The 22,113-nt window shown below is 37.4% G+C and overlaps 1 protein-coding gene across 1 annotated transcript in view; it reads left to right on the top strand.

Moving 5' to 3' along the window:
• The window catches only part of agbl4 (AGBL carboxypeptidase 4), a 451,864-nt gene that overhangs the window by 401,195 nt on the left and 28,556 nt on the right, over positions 1–22,113 (top strand). Inside the window, 1 exon segment of the mRNA XM_067414131.1 lies at positions 15,556–15,708. Coding sequence (XP_067270232.1) covers positions 15,556–15,708 — 153 coding nt within the window.

Raw genomic sequence — 22,113 nt, forward strand, 5'->3', positions numbered from 1 at the left:
GGTCTGCCCTTTCCTGCTCTTTCACATCCTGATAAGACCGGCAGGCACACTCAGGAGCGGAGGGCAGCGCCACGCGGCTTAACCTTTCCCCCAGGCCTGACACACTGATCAATGTGTTGCTTCACGGCAGAGTGATCTGCTCATGTCCCTCACATCCTGACAAATCACACACACATATGCTTCATTACATTGTGAAGTCAGATATGAGGAACACTGCATAGTAACATAGACCATGGGTCCTAAATGGATCAAAACAAGCAGCTCTGTAAACTTTACTTAATCACTCAGTTTGATTGAGCACCCTGACCAGCCTGACACAACAACATTGGTTTAATCGACCAATAGCCGATATGGCAAGTATTTGGGGAAATCTGTCTGAAAATGGTTCAACAGACTGAAGTCTTCTATTAGATTCAACAAGTCCAATTCACCATGGCTGCGTTTATTTGATCAAAAATACATATATATATATATATATATATATATATATATATATATATATATATATATATATATATATATATATATATATATATATATATATATATATACTCACCTAAAGGATTATTAGCAACACCATACTAATACTGTGTTTGACCCCCTTTCGCCTTCAGAAGTGCCTTAATTCTACGTGGCATTGATTCAACAAGGTGCTGAAAACATTCTTTAGAAATGTTGGCCCGTTTTGATTGGATAGGGGATCTTGCAGTTGATGGAGATGAAGTTCCCATTCCAAAACATCCCAAAGATGCTCTATTGAGTTGAGATCTGGTGGCTTTGGGGGCCATTTTAGTACAGTGAACTCATTGTCATGTTCAAGAAACCAATTTGAAATGATTCAAGTTTTGTGACATGGTGCATTATCCTGCTGGAAGTAGCCATCAGAGGATGGGTACATGGTGGTCATAAAGGGATGGACATGGTCAGAAACAATGCTCAGGTAGGCCGTGGCATGTGTGTGTGTGTGTGTGTGTGTGTGTGTGTGTGTGTGTGTGTGTGTGTGTGTGTGTGTGTGTGTGTGTGTGTGTGTGCGTGCGTGCGTGCGTGTGTAAATATGTATGTGAAATGGAGTTTTTAAATATGTTTTTACATATGTATGTAAGATGTAGTTTTGAATTACAGTAATTTCTTGTTGTTCACAATATGGAGAGTTATTGACTGATAAATGCATCCCGGTGTGCACGACAGAGGAGGAGAGATCAGGATGGGGAAACACTCCTCTTTTACTTCATGCATATTGATCATTTCCCAGATTGCCTGTTAAATTTCCCTGCATTGTAGTCCTGTAAAATTCCACTTTCTTTCTATCCATTTCAAGTTCCAATCCAATTATGAGCTGCAAGAAAGAAAAGAAAAGAAAAGAAATGAAATGAAAGGAAAGGAAAGGAAAGGAAAGGAAAGGAAAGGAAAGGAAAGGAAAGGAAAGGAAAGGAAAGGAAATGAAAAGAAATGAAATGAAATAAAATGAAATGAAATGAAAGGAAAAGAAAAGAAAAGAAAAGAAAAGAAAAGAAAAGAAAAGAAAAGAAAAGAAAAGAAAAGAAAAGAAAAGAAAAGAAAATATGCGGCTACTTTAGACAGATGTGTAAGATGCTGGTTTTATGAGGCGAGAGTGGATGTAGGCAGGAGAGAGGGACTCTGGGGAGAGGTAAACATTTCATAGCTCTCTCCGGATCCCACACTTTGGTCCTTTTTTCATTCCCTTCTGTCGTTTTAAAGAGATTTAGTGGGGTTTGGGAAATCATAGTCCCCCTTTCTCTTTTTTTTCTGTAGTTGTTGCTAATAGCAAGCTCACAATAAGTTTGAGCAGTTGCCAGTTTAAGCACATTAAGTCAGAAGTTCACCTATCACTTAGAGGGGTCACCAAGGGAACATAACCAGGAAAATGTTATTTCCCTTGTATGTAATTAGTCATTAAGCTGATGCTTTTATCCAAAGCGACTTCCAGTGCACTTATTACAGAAACAATCCACCTGGAGTTTAGTTGCTTAAGGCGGTGTTCTACAAATCCTGACAGCCCTCCGTGAACCACGAGTAGTGACGTCACTAGCACTGATGATATTTTCTGCTACAGTACTGCTTTTGGCCTGCATTTCCTGTCTTTATTGTGTAACATATTATTGTTATCTTATCACGTTTTCTTCAGACTGCAAACTCAAGAAAAATATGATTTATTTTGCCATGGTGCTGTAGATTTAGCTGTGGCGGTGTAGATTCAGCACAGCTGAAAAGCTGAGCTCAAATCTACAACTTTTGGTTTCTATTACAGATTACTACTACACAACACCAGCCCTTATATTTGCAACTACCTTCTATAATGCGATCTAACAGCCATATATGGGCTCATTCTTTTAAGATATCCAACATAAAATATGAGCATTAGCGTATCTAGGTCAAGCAATCTTTATTTATATAGCACTTTATACAGATTGTTTCAAAGCATCATTTCAGTGATAACTATGAAAGCTTGTTTCTACATTGCAACTTGACTTTTTTTCTCACAATTGAGTTGTGTGATGTAAAGTCGTATTTGCAAGTTATAAAGTCAGAATTAAGAGAAAAAAGTAAATTGGACTTCCTCAGAATAAAACCTCAAAATTCCTAAAATCTGAGGTAAAAAATTCTGAATTGCAAGAAGAGTTTGTGAGATAAAAATTCAAAATTATCTTTTAAAATGTTTTATTTTGTGGTGGAAAAAAGCATCATAAACAACAGGAAACTTAATAATGCAAAAAGTTCATTAGCAGCTCTAAAAGAAATTAGGGTAGAATACTGTTCCATATTAATGAATAACTGTACAGGGACAAATGAGTAATGCAATAATAACATCCTAGGAATTGCTATTAACTTACAATAAACTCTGATTAATGAATAAGTCATTAATAACCCTAAGTTGATTAAGGTAGTTTACAATTAGCTAATCAATAATTAAAAATTAATTCCTCCCAAAGGACTGTTAAGAACTATATACAGTACAGGTTAATAATTAATGTAATAACGCATAATGTATCATTAATTTTTATGTGAAATCATGGTAACCCACTAGTAATGACTTAAGTATTACTACATCCTTCTAAATGAATTAATATTTGGAACAGTATATATTCTAAAGTGAAACGCATTATAACTCCCTAGTAATGACAAAAATCATTGTAAGCTTTTGATATTTTTGTAAAGTTTTGAATAGTGTTTGCTTCTGACGGATTTGGTAACACTTGAGTCATTACTAGTGGGTTACCATGATCTTTACTTTAGTTATTCCTTTAGAAGGATGTAGTAATGCTTCAACTCATTCATTACTATCCAAAACCTTACGAAAACCTCAAAAGCTTACAATGTCTCCAGTCATTGCTAGAGAGTTATCATGCTTTACACTTGTTCCAAATAATTAGTAATTCCTTCGTAAAGCTTTGGTAATACTTGACTCATTAGGTTACCATGATCTTTAGAATTAATTATATATTGTGTATTACTTTCATTAATTATGAACCTGTATAGTTCTTAGTAGGCCCCTGGGAGGTATGAAAACAATATCGATTAGCGAATAGTGAACTATTCAACTGAGCCCTATTACTCCATTAACCAGTTTCTTGTTAGTTAATAATAGTAACTAATGTTAATATTGCGTTACTCATTTTTTTTCTTTATAGTAATTCATTAATGACAGAACAGTATTCTAAAGTGTTACTGAAAATAGAGTCATTGTTCAGCTGAAGTCATTTCAGTGTTGATTCGGTTCATCAATTATTAAATGAGTTAATTTCATCTATAAATCAGTTCTTAAGAAAAAGCAGTGTCGTCGTCCAGCTCAGTTCAATTCTCATCCAATGGTGTCAGTGCACTCAAATCAATAATAATGTAATGAAATTTAAACCAGTTACACCCAAGCATGCATGATCATTTTTATTTAAGATGAGGGCGGTTGGTTTTTGTATCCATCTTAGGCTTGATTTTAAGATGCGCCCTAATCTTGGGAAATCAAGAGAAATCAACTCTAGGAATGATAAGTGTGCTTATTGTGAGATGTGCCTGCTTATATGAGATGCTAATGTCTGTGTGGCAGTTTTGGATTTGGATGTAGTTTTGGATTACGTATGTGGTTGTTGTTCACAATATGGTGTGGAGGGTTTTTGACTGATAAATGCTTCCTAGTATGCTAAACAGAGGAGGAGAGCTCAGGACGGGGAAACGCTCCTCTCCCCAACACCACACTGAGCATCTCGCAGCTATACTGACAAACACATACAAATGCAAACAAGCACACATACACAAACGCAAACACAGACACATACAAATACCCATGCCATGCGAGATCTCTAGCCAGACTGGCATTGGCTGCGTTCTCTATGGTTAATCACATTAGACACAGCACAGATCAAAGCTATGGGATGCCAATCTCTGTGCCAGCCAGTGACGGGGGCAATGCCCGCCGGCACATTCCACCAATATGTTACACATTTGTTCCCCATTACTTTTTAAAACTTTTTGTGTTGGGTAAGTTGCAGTAAAAAAAGTTTACTAGCTACTAATTATATCTTCAATGATTATTTTATCCCAAGCGTCTTCTTAGATTATTGTTCTAATTACTCTCTCCGTTCACTCGCTTTTCGGCTGATACTTGCCTGCACCGGACGCGAGCATCACATCAAAAACAAATAAAACCCATTATAATCTCTAATGCTTTCTACCCTACATAAAGTACAGATGCCTGTTCACTTTACTCCACGTGCTTGAGTCTGCTGAGAACAGGACTAAATTTAAGCGTAAAGGAACATTCGCTTTGCTATGGCCTCTCTGTACGGATTTTAAAAGGATACCATGCAGCCTCAGGAACAAATGAATGGTTCATTTTTAATGCCGTACTGAATCCCACCCGAGTGTTATGTTTGTTCAGAGAATTTGACAGATGATTGTTTTGTAAACAAGGCACAATATAATGGAGGGTTTGCAAATAAACCTTTGTTGACAAATGAAGCAGTCCACTATTGGATCTGACATGTCAGGAGCTACATTCAAAATCATAAGTAAATTATGCTCTTATATGGATCATATTTTCAAAACACTTGCAATAGAGATTGGAGTTGATGCTATTTTCTATGAAGTGACGTTAGTCAATCATTACACTGTAAAAAATTTGTGGTGGTTTTTGTTGGTTTAACTTAAAAAAAGTAAGTAACCTGGTTGCCTTAAAATTTTGAGTTTATTGAAATTAAAAATTTGAGTTGATACAATGAAGGAAATTAGTTTAATAAATAGAAACTCAAAATATTTTTGTATCTGAACCACATAAAAAATTTGATAAATCATGAAAATAGCACAATTTGGCATGTTTCACTGCGTCATCAGAAATAACACACACATTATCACCCAATATGCTTACAAAATCTTTTAATAATCTTTTAATAAAGGTTGTCGAATCTCAAGAAATGTTCATTGTATTAACTCAAAATTTTTATTTCAATGAACTCAAAATTTTAAGGCAACCAGGTAACTTTTTTTCTAAATATTTTTTTAAAGTGCAGTGACTGTTTACTGAAAAGCCTTAAAGTGTTAGTTCACCCAAAAATGAAAGTTATTTCATTAATTACTCACCCTCATGTCGTTGGACACCCTTAAGAACTTCGTTCATCTTCGGAACACAAATGAAGATATTTTTGTTGAAAGCTGATGGCTGAGAAAGGCTTCAGAAAGGCCTCCATTGGCATTCAGTACATTCCCACTCACAAGACCCATAAAGGCACTAAACACATCGATACAAAGTCCATCTCACTACAGGGGCTGTACAATAATTTGATGAAGCGACGAGAATAGTTTTTGTGTCAAAATAATGACTTTATCCGCCAAGTCATTGTCTTCCGTATAGGTCTCGGAGGTGAACTCACGCGATAGCGCCGCTCCTCCTCTTCTGGGTCATGTCTGAACGGAGGATCTGAGCCATATTCTCGCGCATGCGTCGAGTTCATGTCAATAACTTGGTGGATAACGTTTTTTGGGGTTTTTTGTGCACAATAGCTATTTCGTTGCATTGTAAAATTATTGTACAGCCCCTGATGTGAGATGGACTATGTATCGATGTGTTTAGTGCCTTTATGGGTCTTGTGAGTGGGAACGGACTGAATGCCAATCGAGGCCTTTCTGAAGCCTTTCTCAGCCATCAGCTTTCAACAAAAATATCTTCATTTGTGTTCCGAAGATGAACGAAGGTCTTACGGGTGTCCAACGACATGAGGGTGAGTAATTAATGAAATAACTTTCATTTTTGGGTGAACTAACCCTTTAAAGGTGCACTGTGTAAATTTTAGCAGCATCTAGTGCTAAGGTTGTGAATTTGCCATCGCCCATTGTTCACCCCTCACTTTCGAAGCACATAGAGAAGCTACGGTGGCCGACACAGGACAAAAGAGTTAAAGCATAGTTTGTTACCTTTTTGAACTTGGAAGGGCTCCGTTTGAGCAGATGCTTTATACCATCCTCACTGTCATTGTCCCTAGCTTCTGACTCATAATTTAAAGGATGCATTTCATACAGACACACTCTGATATACAACTGCACACACAAAAGATAGTGCTGATACCAAATAGTCTGCGAGGCTGTGACTGCAAGACTGTTCAACAGCAGGCCGAGTTTAGAGCCAAGCCAACAAACCAGCTCCCTGTTCCCATTATGCTAACATAGACCATGCTAAGTTAATGCATGCTAATCTACAACACTCACCATTTAATTGCACAAACCTCTCTTGGTTAACATACTAGCTCGCATTGCAGTAGGCTTACACATATTGGGCCCTATCTTGCACCCAGCAATTGACTTTGTACACCGACGCATGTGTCATTCCTATTTTGCACCCGCGCAAAGCGCGCTTTTCCCTCCACAGAAGCACGTCGCTAAACTAGTGAATGAACTTGCGCTCCCTGGGCTGATCAGCGCAAAAAGGGAGGCGTGTTCCGGCGCAAACAATCCCTGGTGCTATTTTGCTGTTCCATTAAACAGTTGCGCCACTGACCAGAAAAAACCTGGTCTAAAGTCAGTGGCGCGTTGCGCGTTGTTCATTATGCTATTTTAAGGGCGCATGCTTGACCATAATGTATAGCGTGCTCAACGCGCATACACTTTGCTCATGAAATCTACACAGATGCAACAGTTATTTTTGCAAATCATAAATTGTTACACTAAAAAAAAAATATTAACACATTGTGGTGTGCCACGAAGATGTGAAAAAATAGGCATAAATCTAGCTTACAAATTATTCACGCTTATTGTAGTAAATAAGGATCAGACCTGTTTGCCCAATAGTGGCAAGACATATATATATATATATATATATATATATATATATATATATATAAGGACATCTGACAAATTGGTTTGTCCGTCAAGAACCAGGAAAAAAAATCGATGGGGAAAAAAAAAACTGTTTAACCGACGCTATTTTGGGTGGGTTTCTCCCATCCCCATACAACACAACTTCTCTGTCTTTCACTCCCTTACGAAAGGAAAATATATTTACCAATATATTAGTTGAAATATATTTTAATATATTGTAAATATATGGAATAATATATTGATGGTATTATAAAATATATTATATATTCATGTAATATATTGCAAAATATACAAATGATTGCCGCTTTCAATATATTGCAATATATTGAAAGATATAAATATTAATTCCCATATATTTCCTAATGTAGCCTATTGCATGAAATTTTCCAATATATTTTTGTTTCGTAAGGGCTGCTCTTACAAGAACATCAGTCACGTCGGCTGTGAACCGCTCCTGGCGTGCGCCTGGTAAATACACCATAATAATAGCCACCCATAATGGAACTTGCGCACCTGCTTTTAAAGGGAATGTTGGATGACGCTCTGATTGGTTTATTCACGTTACGCCCAAACCACACCTATGAATAATGAAGCTACTTCAGACCAACCCATTTTAGATTTGCGCAAGAGTCATTTATCCCGCCGGGAAAATAGCAAACGCGCCGAGACCCGCCCACAAAGTTACTTGCGCTCCGCGCTTTGACGCTTTCTGTTACGCGCTTTTGATTCGTTAAAATAGGGCCCATTGAGCCAAATATGTTTTAACCTGTGGAAGTGAGGGCACTTTCAGACAATAACATTACACTCCTCAAATAATTACTAATATGATTTATAAGTTACTAATATGAATTATACTGCATTTCTGCAGGAAATTGGCAACAACCTTGTATTTGCATTGAGGATACAGCTATTTTTCTCCTAAATAATCAGTTTATTAATGCTAAGTATTTTCATTACCTTTGTTCAGTGCTAATGAAAACCTTCATGTTTAGTTTTTTGTGCCAGAAACAAGCCCATATTTAGGTACATTTTGAACACCTCATTGATGTGATTTTGTGTTCAATCCATCTCTTTGAGCACTAAAGTCACCTGAGTGGTTTTTAAAAACCGAAACAATTCGCCATATTACACTCTCCAGTGAGCACTGGTCAGGTGAGAAAATGACTCAGAGTTAGTGATGCAAGTGTATATAATCTGTCCATGAGCACAAAGTATTTGTTTAGGAAAAATGAAAGAGAAAGAGATGGGAAAAGAATAAGAAAACAAATGGACCTATCTCCCGCGTAAAACACTGTTTTTCCAGCCCATTTATCATGGAGAGAAAGGGATTCTTTTTGATTGGCTGATTACCTCGATCATTCATCATGGCCCAGATATCCCCACCAATCTGACAACAGCATTTTGGATAATTTGTTAAAGATGACAAAAGGGCCGGTATTGCCATGGTTCATTTCTGACCTTTTTAATATTAGAAAATTAATTTTCCCTCTGAAACAAATGTATTAGATCCTGTCAGGCTGGCCAGATGAATATTGTACCTTGAAACCCCCCCAACCTCCCTGTGTGGTTCTCTCTCTCTCTCTCTCTCTCTCTCTCTCTCTCTCTCTCTCTCTCTCTCTCTCTCTCTCTCTCTCTCTCTCTCTCTCTCTCTCTCTCTCTCTCTCTCTCTCTTCTCTCTCTCTCTCTCTCTCTCTATCAAGTATGTATGTGAGCCGTTGTGTGCAGTTCTGATAGTGGCTGAAAGCAGTCTTGCGAGAAAATGAGGGAGAAAGAAAGACAGATAAAGAAAGAGTTGAGACGCCCCCTACCTTTCTAAGCGATCGCCCAGATTTACGGGCAATTTACGTCCATCATCACTTCCTGTCCTCCGTCCTTCCATCATCTCACATTCAGTGAATCTCTGAAATATCTGGATGTGGCTCTTTCTCTCTTTCTCTCTCTTGTTTTTAAAAGTATTTTATAAGACACATCCAAAACATGTCAAATGAGCTTCTGAAATTGGTTGGAGATGGTCAATTTGGATTGATATGATGGTTTTAATAAGTCCTTCATTTGACTATTTCGTTTCCTAAGACCATGCTAGTTCAGTCACTCCCTCATATAAATAAAAATGATTATGAGCAAGTATTATTGCATAATCAATATTTCCTATCTATTCTGAATCCATTTGGCAATAAGGGCTGTTTGAACAATATTGATGGTTTCTCTGACTGGAAAAGTCTACATTTGTATTGTATCCATTTCATAGAAAATATAAAATTATTGTTTTGTTGTGTGTGTGTGTGTGTGTTTAAAACATTTCTTCTTCTTCTTCTTCTTCTTCTTCTTCTTCTTCTTCTTCTTCTTCTTCTTCTTCTTCTTCTTCTTCTTCTTCCTCTTCTTCCTCTTCTTCCTCTTCTTCTTCTTCTTCTTCTTCTTCTTCTTCTTCTTCTTCTTCTTCTTCTTCTTCTTCTTCTTCTTCTTCTTCTTCTTCTTCTTATTATTATTATTATTATTATTATTATTAATATTGCTTCATATTTTGGTGGAAACTATGATATATTTTTAAGGATTCTTCACTGTCACTTCAATTGAATGTGTCCTCGCTAAACAGCTGTAATAATTTATTTAAATTAACTAAATTTGTGTTTGTGCTCATATAATATAATAATAATAATAATAATAATAATAATAATAGATTTAATTTATAATGCACTTTTCATTCCGAAGAATCTCAAAGTGCAACAATGGAAAAAGGGAAAAAATAACAAAAATGAATAAAAAGTAAAAAATAAAGAATAATACAAACAATCAACACATAAAAGCCTTTCTGAACAGTCTTCAGCTTTAATCAGCTTTAAACATAAAATGTTATACATTTAATTTTTTTAAACAAATATTTATATACTTTTTATGTTAGATGCAATTAATCCATTTGCCAGCACTTTGACAAACATTTATTACACACACTTGAAGTTATTTCTGTGTTGAGCTGAATAGCTGTGTATCATCCCTAATGAAGGAAGGATGGAGGATGGAAACTGTTGCGCTATGTTGCGCTGCCATTATCCACCCTGGCAAACATCTGAAAAGCAAGATATAATCTGAACTCTGTCTGATGAGCTGTCTTTTCAACAATAATGCACGCAGGCGCCTTCCATCTTTTCTTTTCTGCCTTCGCTTTGCATGTAATTGTGTGTTTTGACCTCAATCAGAATATTTTCCACATCACAACTGTATTTCAAATCTTGCATTATCAAAAACGCTCAGACACTTTCTGTTCCCTGCGCCTGCAGAGGATGGACAAGCTTCTGAGCGAGCAGAATCTGTTGCGTCCTCTCTTCATAGGTATTGCTGATGCTAAGTGCTTTGTGGTTAAATGCATCAGCTTCTAATCCTGCTTAAATCAGCACCATTTCTTAATTCATACAGATAAGCAGAGCATTTATGGGCCTTAACAGCCCAGACTAATTACTATTCCTTAGATAAGTGCTCGTCCGACTAAATTCTTTTGACCTTCCATTTCTACTCAAAGGAGCAGATAGACGTTTGCCTGCTGTCCTCACATGCAGCCTTGCAAAAAGTGTGATGGGCATTTTACATGTACTTGAATATTCAGCACGTCAACATTCAAATTATGCTCTATTTTCATATTCCTAATTTCTTAATTGCCCTTAATTGCTTAATTACAAATTCAAATGAACAAATCTGGAGGTCAGAGACGCATACTAATTGAACAATCAATCAGCGTTAAGCTAGCGGAGTATTGTCCACCTTTGATTGACAGCACATTAGGACTGTGTGATTGGCTGTCTGTTTGTTGACATTGAGGGCTGTACTTTTCTCTCCTGGATGTCCTTGATATTGTGTAAATCAAGTTTGAAATTTGGGACAGATATAATTTTCACCTTTAAAGATGATATTTTAATACTACAGGAACAGTTCATTTATACAACGGGTCATTCATACAATGGTGTATATATAGTATTCAGCAAAAGTTTATATATATATATATATATATATATATATATATATATATATATATATATATATATATATATATATATATATATAGTTATTTTATTATTTTGTAATTATTAGTTTTTTTTAACTAATTCTATAGTTTTATAGATTTTTTCAGTTTTCCATCTAATATCTATATTTATTAAATTCCAGCTTTATTTGAATCACCAAAAATTACACTGTATAAAAAAGTTACAGCCTGAAATTTTTAAGTACAATCGACTTGGATGTTTAAGTTATTTCAACTTAAATGATGTTAAACTAACTTTTTAACTAAAAAATTAGTTGCATCTTGTATAACTTATTTTAAAAAAAAGTTGAAAATTTCTTAACTTATTTTGATGAGTTAAAACAGTGTAAAAACACATGTCATAACTTATTGAACATATCATTTTTACAGTGTATTTTCAGTAGTTTTAGTTAACAATAACACTGATTTAATGACACATATTTCATATGTTGTTAGTATTGTTTTAATTGTTCATCATTCAGTTCCATGACAGCATTGCTTTAATAAGTCAAGCAATTTTGTATAAAATTTCTATTAAATCTATTTTATTCTATAAAATAAAAGTTATTTTAAAAAAAATGTCAATTTAAGTTGAAATGACTTAAACATCCAAGTTGATTGTACTCAAAATGTACATTTTAAATTTAAGGAAGCAACTTTTTTTTTTTACAGTGAAAATCCATTTAACAAACAGTTTCTTAACGACAGCATCCTCCAGAAAGTGACCCCCACTCATTTTGGTCTGAAAACACCATAACAAAGTATTAGCAATTTGATTATTACATTTTTTGACTTGTATAGCTTCTTTTTTCAAAAGAGAGTTCAAAAAGGTACTACATAAGATGAATCACCCAGGTATTACAGTCCTCTTCCTCGTTTTTAATTTCACTTCATTTCTTTGTCTTTCATGAGCTCAGCACTATGACAGATGGCACCATGGTCCTAGATCAGCGTGGAAAGGTTACTTCTTACCCGGAGGTAGAGAACAGCTCTTGCAGAATGAAGCAGCGGCCATTTCATTTCCACTCTTAATTATGTTGTTAACGGTGCAAAATGAGCCAACGGACCTTGCTGAAGGAACACAGCGCTTCATGCATATAGTGCCATTACACAGAGTGTGAACTTAAGCATCTCTTTGAGCAAGAGAAAAGGTCATAAATGTGTGTGTGCTAACGTCTACGCATGAATAAAGTCAGCAGCCCCACCCTGACTTTGTAATGCACGGTGAGTATATGGGTGATTAGATAGTTACCCGCCTCTATTGCACACTGGGAACCCCTTGAAGAAGCTGATGGAGCTACCTTAACAGTGACCAGTGCCTCTCTCTCTCTCTCTCTCTCTCTCTCTCTCTCTCTCTCTCTCTCTCTCTCTCTCTCGTTTTCCCTCCTCCTCCTCTTTTTTTTGTCTATGTGTTGTTTCTCCCTCTTCCTTGCGGGCTCCATCCATCAGACTGGCATGCGTGCAGCCGCCCCACTCTCAGCCACCATATTTCACCGCCTGCCATCAGAGGCCTGACAGCCCTGCGCTCACTAGGAAATTGCTTTGGCTGTGAGCGGAATTTCAAGCACCGGGTGCTGCCCGATTTCTCCCCCCACTCGCATCTCTCTCTCTATCTCTCCCTCTCGGTCTTTGACTCCTGATGTTTCTCTTTCTCTCTCGCTTGCTCTTCCTTACTTCTGTTTTACCTCCCTCTCCCGACGACCCACGGGATTCGAGGTGCGCTTCGGAATGTGTAATGAAGAAAGAAAAGGTTCGCTGTAGACGGAGAGAGCATGGGAGGGGGTCAAAGGGTAGAGGAGTGGGCCCTATTATGCCTGCATCAGATGCTTACAATGTACACAACGGATCGAGAGAGATAGGCAGCCTCAAACTAAACGCCCATTACTTTGTTGCCATATGGATACGCGTAGAAGGATGCTCCTTTTGATGCCTTGTCACCGAAGTGTTGTGACTCACTCTCTCTCTCTCACCCACACACTATAGCACACGCACACACACACGAGGCCCATCAAACGGCAGCCCTCCTCATGGCGACACCTCATTCTGCTCGACGGCGCGATCCTCTCTCGACACAAAACCACACACAAGTGTCTCTCTCATCATCTTGCCAAGTGCAAGCTTAATGATGTGGCAGCCATGATGGAGCGGCAGTTTCCTGCACTGCAGTGCTGTTAGACTGTAACTGAGAGAACACAGAGCCAAAATGGCGCGGGGGCGGCTTAAGAGAGGGGCGTATCTGAAGGATTGTCACTTTTTTTGAGGATGTAAACACTTCACATATTTACAGTTCATGGATGTATATTCACGTCATCTTTGTGGAGATGTTTCCTTCTGGTGTCACTTTGAAATTTAATTTCTTTCTTTTCGTTTTTTTTTTTCCGCTGACAAATATTATTGTATGTGTTTCCCGGTCCATATTAATCATTTATTCTGCATTAAACGGCTGAAATCCGGCCTGCGGTTGAGGTAGTGAGGCGTGCCTGCTTGGCTTGCTGACTCAGGAACATGAATTAATCCCTCTAAACTATGGCAGTTGTGACAGCTGTTCTATAAAACACCCAGGAGTGTTGTTGCTCTTTCACAGGGCCGTGATGAATAATACTGCGCTTATTTTTGCACTCTGTGCATCGGCTATGTGAAAGCACAGCATAGTTTGATAGTTTAATATTTAAGATGTTTGCTTGGTCTGTGTTTCTATAGACAGTCAATTTCTCGTTGTCTGTTAACCGCAAAAAATTTAAATGTACTCACCCTCATGTCATTCCAAAGCTGTGTGACTTTTTATCTACCCCCCTTTAAGCACAAAATAAGAATGTTTTTAGGATTTTTTTTGTAGTTATGAAGTTACTATTGTCATGTACCATTTGGGGTCGGCAAGGTTCAGCAACTTTCCGAAAGAAGTCTCTTTTGCTTATCATTTAGTTGACCAAAAACACAGTAAAAACAGTAATGTTGTGAAATATTGTTACATGTCTATGTTTACATGTCTACACATCATTAATTATATATATATATATAATTTAAAATGTAAATTAATAAATGTTAAAATATATTAAAACAGGAAGCAGTTATTTTAGATAGTTAAAGGGTTACTTCAGCGGTTTAGCAAATGGCTTTGTATCAGTAGAAACCCAAGAGAATATTTGAATGATGTTATTTTGCATCATCAGAGGATTTTTTGGCCAGAGGTTAAAGACTTCAGCCAGTAGAAGGCACTATTTCTGCATGTTTTCAACCCGCGCATGGGAAGTGGGATCTCACACACAGTGCTTGTCTCGGCCCGCTGCAGGCATTCATGTAAACGGAGCGGTGCAGAGCAAAGTGAGTGTTTCAACTTTCAAATGAATTTCTATGAAAGTTAAACTTCCAGAGGCATGAACTGAAAACACGCCAGACTGAACACGTGCTGTGAATGTATTAACTCAGCTCATCTCAGCTCTTCGCTCTCGTGATGAATGTAATCTGACTCCTGCTGCGTTTGTGCCGTGACACTCGTTCGGCTCACTCCTATTATATTGAACAGACATGTTCAGTTTTTAATTGTAGTGTCTGTATTCTAACTGAACTGATTTTATGAAAATGAACGCAGTTGGCAAGTGATCCATTGGTTCAGTAGAGGTGGCTTTGGGAAATACTGATTTTGTCTTTTCTCAGTGTAGAAGGCACCAAATTCAAAAATAATTAATGAACACATTAATGAACCTGTTTAAATACACATTCATCTTCCCAGCATTTAATACCCCTTTAATATAGATATGTAACAATATTTCACAACTGAGCTGAAATTTCAGCAGCCGTGCTTATTTTTTTTTTTTCAAAAAAGCTCAGCATTTATTTACAATAGAAAAACCTTAATGACCCAAAACCTTTTGAACTGTTTTAATATGAGTTTTGTAAATTTGATTGGTCATATGAATTTGCCTTACAGACAAATGACTTATTTTTGTAAAGATTATTTGAGTTTATATATATATATATATATATATATATATATATATATATATATATATATATATATATATATATATATATATATATATATATATATATATATATATATATATATTTATTTATTTATTTATTTATTTATTTATTTATTTATTTATTTATTTATTTATTTATTTATTTATTTTAACTTGTTCACAGTGTGTCTCTGCCTGTTCATCTTTCCACCTGTCTGTCTGGTCTAATCATTGTGTCTCTCTCTGTCTGATTTACAGAAAGTGAGTTTGGAGTTCTACATTGACGTGCACGCCCACTCCACCATGATGAATGGCTTCATGTACGGGAACGTCTTTGAGGAAGAGGAGAGAGTGCAAAGACAGGCCGTCTTTCCTCGACTCTTGTGCCAAAACGCGCCTGACTTTTCTCTTGTGAGTCTCATGGGTATTACCATGGTACCTTTTAGTGCTTTTTTGTTGAAAAACACAAAGGCCCTCAAACTGTATGTATGGTTGTTATTGTTGTTGTTGTTTTTTGTTGTATGCCTATTTTATTTTTGTCCTTTTTGGTACTTTTATGGATGTCCATACAGTTTGTGTACATGTTGCCTGCATAAGCGGCTTAAAGTCGCCATGAAATCAAAATGCAATTACTGCTGTCTAACTAGCGCACTTTAAAACAATGACAAAATTCACATTTAGAAGATATAAGCATTCAAATCAGTCTCTCATTTCCACCAATATGAATCAATGATTTTGATGACATCACTCTGCTCTTCAGCTTCTCATCAGATTTTCTGTCCAATCAAATGCTTTGTAGAATCTAAAGCATCCCGCCCCCTTCAATATAAATAGATGCTGAAGCTGCGGCTAAAATCAGTCACTTGTTCACACATTTACTATTTTTTACATGGTGAATGACACATAGTGCACACTAGCCTAGAAATCTAGACCCACCCTAGCGGCAGCAAATCGAATCTGCCCGCGAGTGCCGTCTAGCAACTCTCAATACCCTTCTGAGCTGTATTCCCCTAACTCTTGCTGGGCCAATCACATCGTGGATAGAGTCGGTGGGCGGGGCTTAACATAATGACGACGGCCGAGTTGCGTTTGCGTGCTTCTAGTAAACACAGAAACTGGCGAACGGCGGTCTTTCGAATCAGCTTTGACCGTGACTCTGGAAGACTTGGAGTTAAGCTTTTCTCTGAGAAAAGGACAAAGAACGGCACTGAAGTCATTCTTAAAAAGGGAAGATGTGTTCTGAGCTTTGACGACCGAATACGCCGAATGTTTAATCTATCAATGAGCTCGGTTTCACCTTCGTTGCTGTGGTTGGTGTAGCACTATCGTATCGCGTGCAGAGGGAGTTTGAAAGACAACCGTTTATCCCGCCCCTCGGATTGAGCCCAAAAAATGGTGAGTTTCCAGACCAAACATCTTGATGTGGGCCTGGCTTGTCAGGCTAAGTGCACACTATATAGGAGATATGGATTAGGGAACAATTCAAACAGTGAAAACATGGTTTCCCTTGAGGTGAATGAAGTCTGGTGTCACATTAGTGTCACATGAACACAGTCTGCTTCGGTCCAGAGACACGATAGCAGAGAATGGATCACATGTGTGTACAGAAACATATCAGACCCATTTAAGTTCTGCAGAGAATGCTGTATTTTAAAGCAATGTGGAGGAGGTTAAGAGGAGAAACGGTTAGAGATTAAAAGGAAACTGCGGCTTTACTGAGCTCAACTAAGGATTATATCACTCAAAAATGAAAATTCTATCATCATTTATTCAACTTCATGTTGTTTCAAACCTGTGTAACTACCTTTCTTCTGTGGAATACACAAAAAAAAGACTTTAAAAAAAAAATTCAGTTTAGACATTTTGTGTCCCTTTAATATGTTGGAACATATGCGCGAAATGCTTGGCCACTGCTATGACAGATTGTTTAATTTCTGAAAAATACAGTGTGAATTCATATCTCATATAAATTGTTAATATGCTACCATTGCGTTATGTGTGACTGCATGTAGAAATTAGGAATGGCAGCATAATGTTGCGCATGACGTTACCAGATAACATTAAAGTTTCTCACCGCCATCACACTGATAGGTTCCTTTTTTCTTCAGCAAAAGAAAATCATTGGCTGAATTTCATCTCTGTCAGCCTTTTCACTCTTAGCTCTATACTCATTAGCAAACGCCGCATGGAAAAGCGTTATTGGTATTTTCTCCAAAAATTCAATACGCCCCATAAATTAGCAAAGTTTTTGTTTCCAAGATGAAGCACATCAACACAAGCTATTTTTCCAGGGGCCGGCAAGTAACCTTTTCAATTCTGCAGAGCAAGACAATAACCAGACTCAATATTGCTGATGAGGTGTCTATATGAGATGAGCAGAGACACTTTAAACATTTGCCACGGTGAAGCTCTTTTGGATGAGCCGGGAAGCGCATGCTGATGAAGACACGCTTATATATACGTCTGAAAAGATACATGAACCGTGCACCCAGTGCCTTCATAACACAGAGCTGGAGAGATATTATTGCGTCTGCTCATCGTCACACACCGAATCCTCTGTATCTCAACCCCTTCTCATTTTTTTATTTGACAGCTGTATTAATTGGTAATTTCCACACGGTTTTCTGTGTCAAAATGGGAGAGCGTGAATCAAGAAGATTAGTTGTTCTTTATTTGCTTTGTTTGTTTACAAATTTACTTTTGGTGTATTATTCGTCTGTATTCAGAGAGATCATTTGGATGAATGTGTCTTCCAGCTCATTGCACCCCTTCCACTCTTTCGCCATTCTTCTTTCTTGCTCCTCTTTTCATTTGGTCCCATTATAGTTTCCAGAGGATATCATCATTATGATTAGGATGTTTTGATTTAAGATGGATGGATGGATGCAGAAAGTAAAAATGTATAGTAGATTGATTGATAAACTTTTGGATGATAGGTAATGAATACATTTAAAGATAAATAAATGAATGTACAGATGGGTGGATACAAATGGATAGATAGATAATGGATAGAAGGATGAACAGGTTGACTGAGCATTTAATGGATTGATAAAGTGTGATATTGAAGAATGGATTGAAGTTGGATTGATTGATAATGAATAGATAAATGCATGGATGTTTTATGGTTGGATGGGTCGATAAATAAATGGATAGACAGATTTAAGGCCCTGATATACTCACAGCAAAGTTATTTTGCGTTTTTCTTCTGTAAGTGCAAAGGTGTTTGCCAGCCATAGCAAACTTTTCGGGAAAATGGATGGATGGTAGGGCTGATGATAGATAGATAGATAGATAGATAGATAGATAGATAGATAGATAGATAGATAGATAGATAGATAGATAGATAGATAGATAGATAGATAGATAGATAGATAGATAGATAGATAGATAGATAGATGTGGATGGATGGATGGATGGATGGATGGATGGACGGACAGATGGATGGATGGTGAAAATATGGATCAATTTATGGGTAGACATGTAGATGAATAGGGAGGAGTGTGAAGGGATGGATGGAAATATATAGATAGTGTAGATAAGTAAATGGGTATTTATTGTCAGCAGAAAAACAGGTAGATGGATGAATGGATGGAGAGAAATATGTGTAGATAGAGAGACAGATGGACTGGGAGATAGATTGGATGGATGGACAGATAGATAGATGGATGGTTAAAAACTTGCTAAATGGATGAATGGATAGACAAATGGATGGATGGACAGATGGATGTATCCTGGGTGTGTGTGTGTTTTTGTGTGTGTGTGTGTGTGTGCGTGTTCGTGTGCGCGCGTGTGCGTGTGTGTGTGTGTGTGTGTGTGTGTGTGTGTGTGTGTGTGTGTGTGTGTGTGACCTCAACACAGCGTTGTATTTTGCTTACCTACCGTTTTACTCCAGTGATGGTCCCATTGTGGAGGTCCCCCTCTCCCCTCCCTGCGGCCCCTAATGCTCTGTGTCGCTCTCTTTGTCAGCATGCAGTTCCTCCAGCAACAGTGACCTTCAGCATGCAGAAAGTGTGACATTTCAGTAGCTCAGAATACGGGCAGAGGACTAACCTTTACTGCCCAATCACCCATCTAGAACTTGCAGACTTCTCTCATACACAAAGAGCCGCTTTTCACAGCCCATGACTATTCTCTGCCTCGCAGGAAAAAATGCCACCACATTATTTATGAATCTTTATAAATGCTGTTTGTGTTTTGTGTGTGTGTGCGTGCGTGCATGCATGTTCAATTTAAGGGTAAGCTCTGTCTTTGTCGATCTAATGCATTGTGTGAGTTTGGAAGTTAAGCTGTCTAAAGCATTGTTATGTGTGTGTGTGTGTGTGTGTGTGTGTGTGTGTGTGTGTGTGTGTGTGTGTGTGTGTGTGTGTGTGTGTGTGTGTGTGTGTGTGTGTGTGTGTGTGTGTGTGTGTGTGTGTGTGTGTGTGTGTGTGTGTGTGTGTGTGTGTGTGTGTGTGTGTGTGTGTGTGTGGTGACAGGAGGGCATAGAGGGCAGGTCTCCAGCTGGCATGTTGCCCTCTCTCTCTGCCTATTCAGCACACAGCCATCCCAAAGTTCATCCGGCATATTGAGGGAGAGCTGCCTCTGGAGAGAGTCATGTCTCAACTGCGCTTAGCCACCAGCTACACGTCACACTGACACTAGATCAGTCACCTTTCTTCGGCAAAAGCAAACATTTACCAGCCATTCTAGCTGAGCCATGGAAAGGCGCAGAGAGTGCAGTGTAAGCAAGCACACAACTGCAGGAAAAGTGGAGAGCAGGGAAAAGTTGCCAGCATACTTAAGTACTTTTGTAATGGACAAAGTGGCATAAATTATCAGGCCAATCCTATGCGATCCATAATTAGTTCCCTAAATCCAATCAATAGCTTCCTCCTTGTGGCAATTCTGAGCGTAGTCTACAATAAAAATCGGTTTTGTGGGGGAAACTTTTCAGGCTAATTATTGTGCTATTTAAATGTTTTGTCTTTCCCCAAAAGCTGCTGATATCTAGATTGTTTCTGCCAGATAATACAAAATAAAACATGTAATTGTGAGTTTTTTATCACAATTCTGACTTCTTTTCTCACAGTTGCGAGAGTTGACTTTTTCCCCCAAAATTATGTGATTTGAAGTAGCAATGGCGTAGCCTGAAAAGCCAGACCCACATCAAGATGTTTGGTCTGGAAACTCACCATTGACGGGGTTCAACCCGAGAGATAAACGGTTGTCTTTCAAACTCCCTCTGCACACGATAGGATAGCGCTACACCAACCAGAGCAACGTGAAGCGGAGCTTGTTGATAGATTAAACATTCACCGTATCCGGTCAGCAAAATTCCGAACACATCTTCCCTTTTTTAAGAATGACTTCAGTGCCGTTTCTCAGAGAAAAGCTTAACTCCAAGTCTTCCATAGTCGCGGTCAAAGCTGATTCGAAAGACCGCCGTTCGCCAGCTTTTTTTTACAGTCTATGGTGTTTACTAGTAGCATGCAAGCGCAACTCTGCCATAATTATGTTAAGCCCCGCCCACCGAGTCTATACACGATGTGATTGGCCCGACCAGAGTTTGGTTTTTACAGCTCAGAAGTGTATTGAGAGTTGCTAGATGATACTCGCAGGCAGATTAGATTTCCTGCCGTTAGGTTGCGTCTAGATTTCTTGGCTAGCAATTGCGAGTTATAAAATCAGAATTGTGAGGTATAAACTTGAAATTGAGAGAAAAAAGTCTTACATCTCTTATCACACAATTCTGACTTTATATCACTCAATTCTGACTTTATATATCAGAAATCTGACTTTATATCACTCAATTCTGACTTTATATATCAGAAATCTGACTTTATATCTCAGAATTCTGACTTTATATCACTCAATTCTGACTTTATATATCAGAAATCTGACTTTATATCTCAGAATTCTGACTTTATATCACTCAATTCTGACTTTATATCTCTCAATTCTGACTTTATATCACTCAATTCTGACTTTATATCACTCAATTCTGACTTTATATATCAGAAATCTGACTTTATATCTCAGAATTCTGACTTTATATCACTCAATTCTGACTTTATATCTCTCAATTCTGACTTTATATCTCTCAATTCTGACTTTATATCACTCAATTCTGACTTTATATCTCTCAATTCTGACTTTATATCACTCAATTCTGACTTTATATCACTCAATTCTGACTTTATATATCAGAAATCTGACTTTATATATCAGAATTCTGACTTTATATCACTCAATTCTGACTTTATATATCAGAGATCTGACTTTATATCACTCAATTCTGACTTTATATCACTCAATTCTGACTTTATATCAGTCAATTCTGACTTTATATCTCACAATTCTGACTTTATATCACTCAACTCTGACTTTATATCACACAATTCTGACTTTATATCACTCAATTCTGACTTTATATCACTCAATTCTGACTTTATATCACACAATTCTGACTTTATATCAGTCAATTCTGACTTTATATCTCACAATTCTGACTTTATATCACTCAACTCTGACTTTATATCACACCATTCTGACTTTATATCACTCAATTCTGACTTTATATCACTCAATTCTGACTTTATCACTCAATTCTGACTTTATATCTCACAATTCTGACTTTATATCACTCAACTCTGACTTTATATCACACAATTCTGACTTTATATCACTCAATTCTGACTTTATATCACTCAACTCTGACTTTATATCACACAATTCTGACTTTATATCATTCAATTCTGACTTTAGATCACTTAATTCTGACTTTATATCACTCAATTCTGACTTTATATCTCACAATTCTGACTTTATATCACTCAA

Source organism: Pseudorasbora parva, chromosome 13, assembly GCF_024679245.1.
Source record: "Pseudorasbora parva isolate DD20220531a chromosome 13, ASM2467924v1, whole genome shotgun sequence".
Classification (NCBI taxonomy): Eukaryota; Metazoa; Chordata; class Actinopteri; order Cypriniformes; family Gobionidae; genus Pseudorasbora; species Pseudorasbora parva.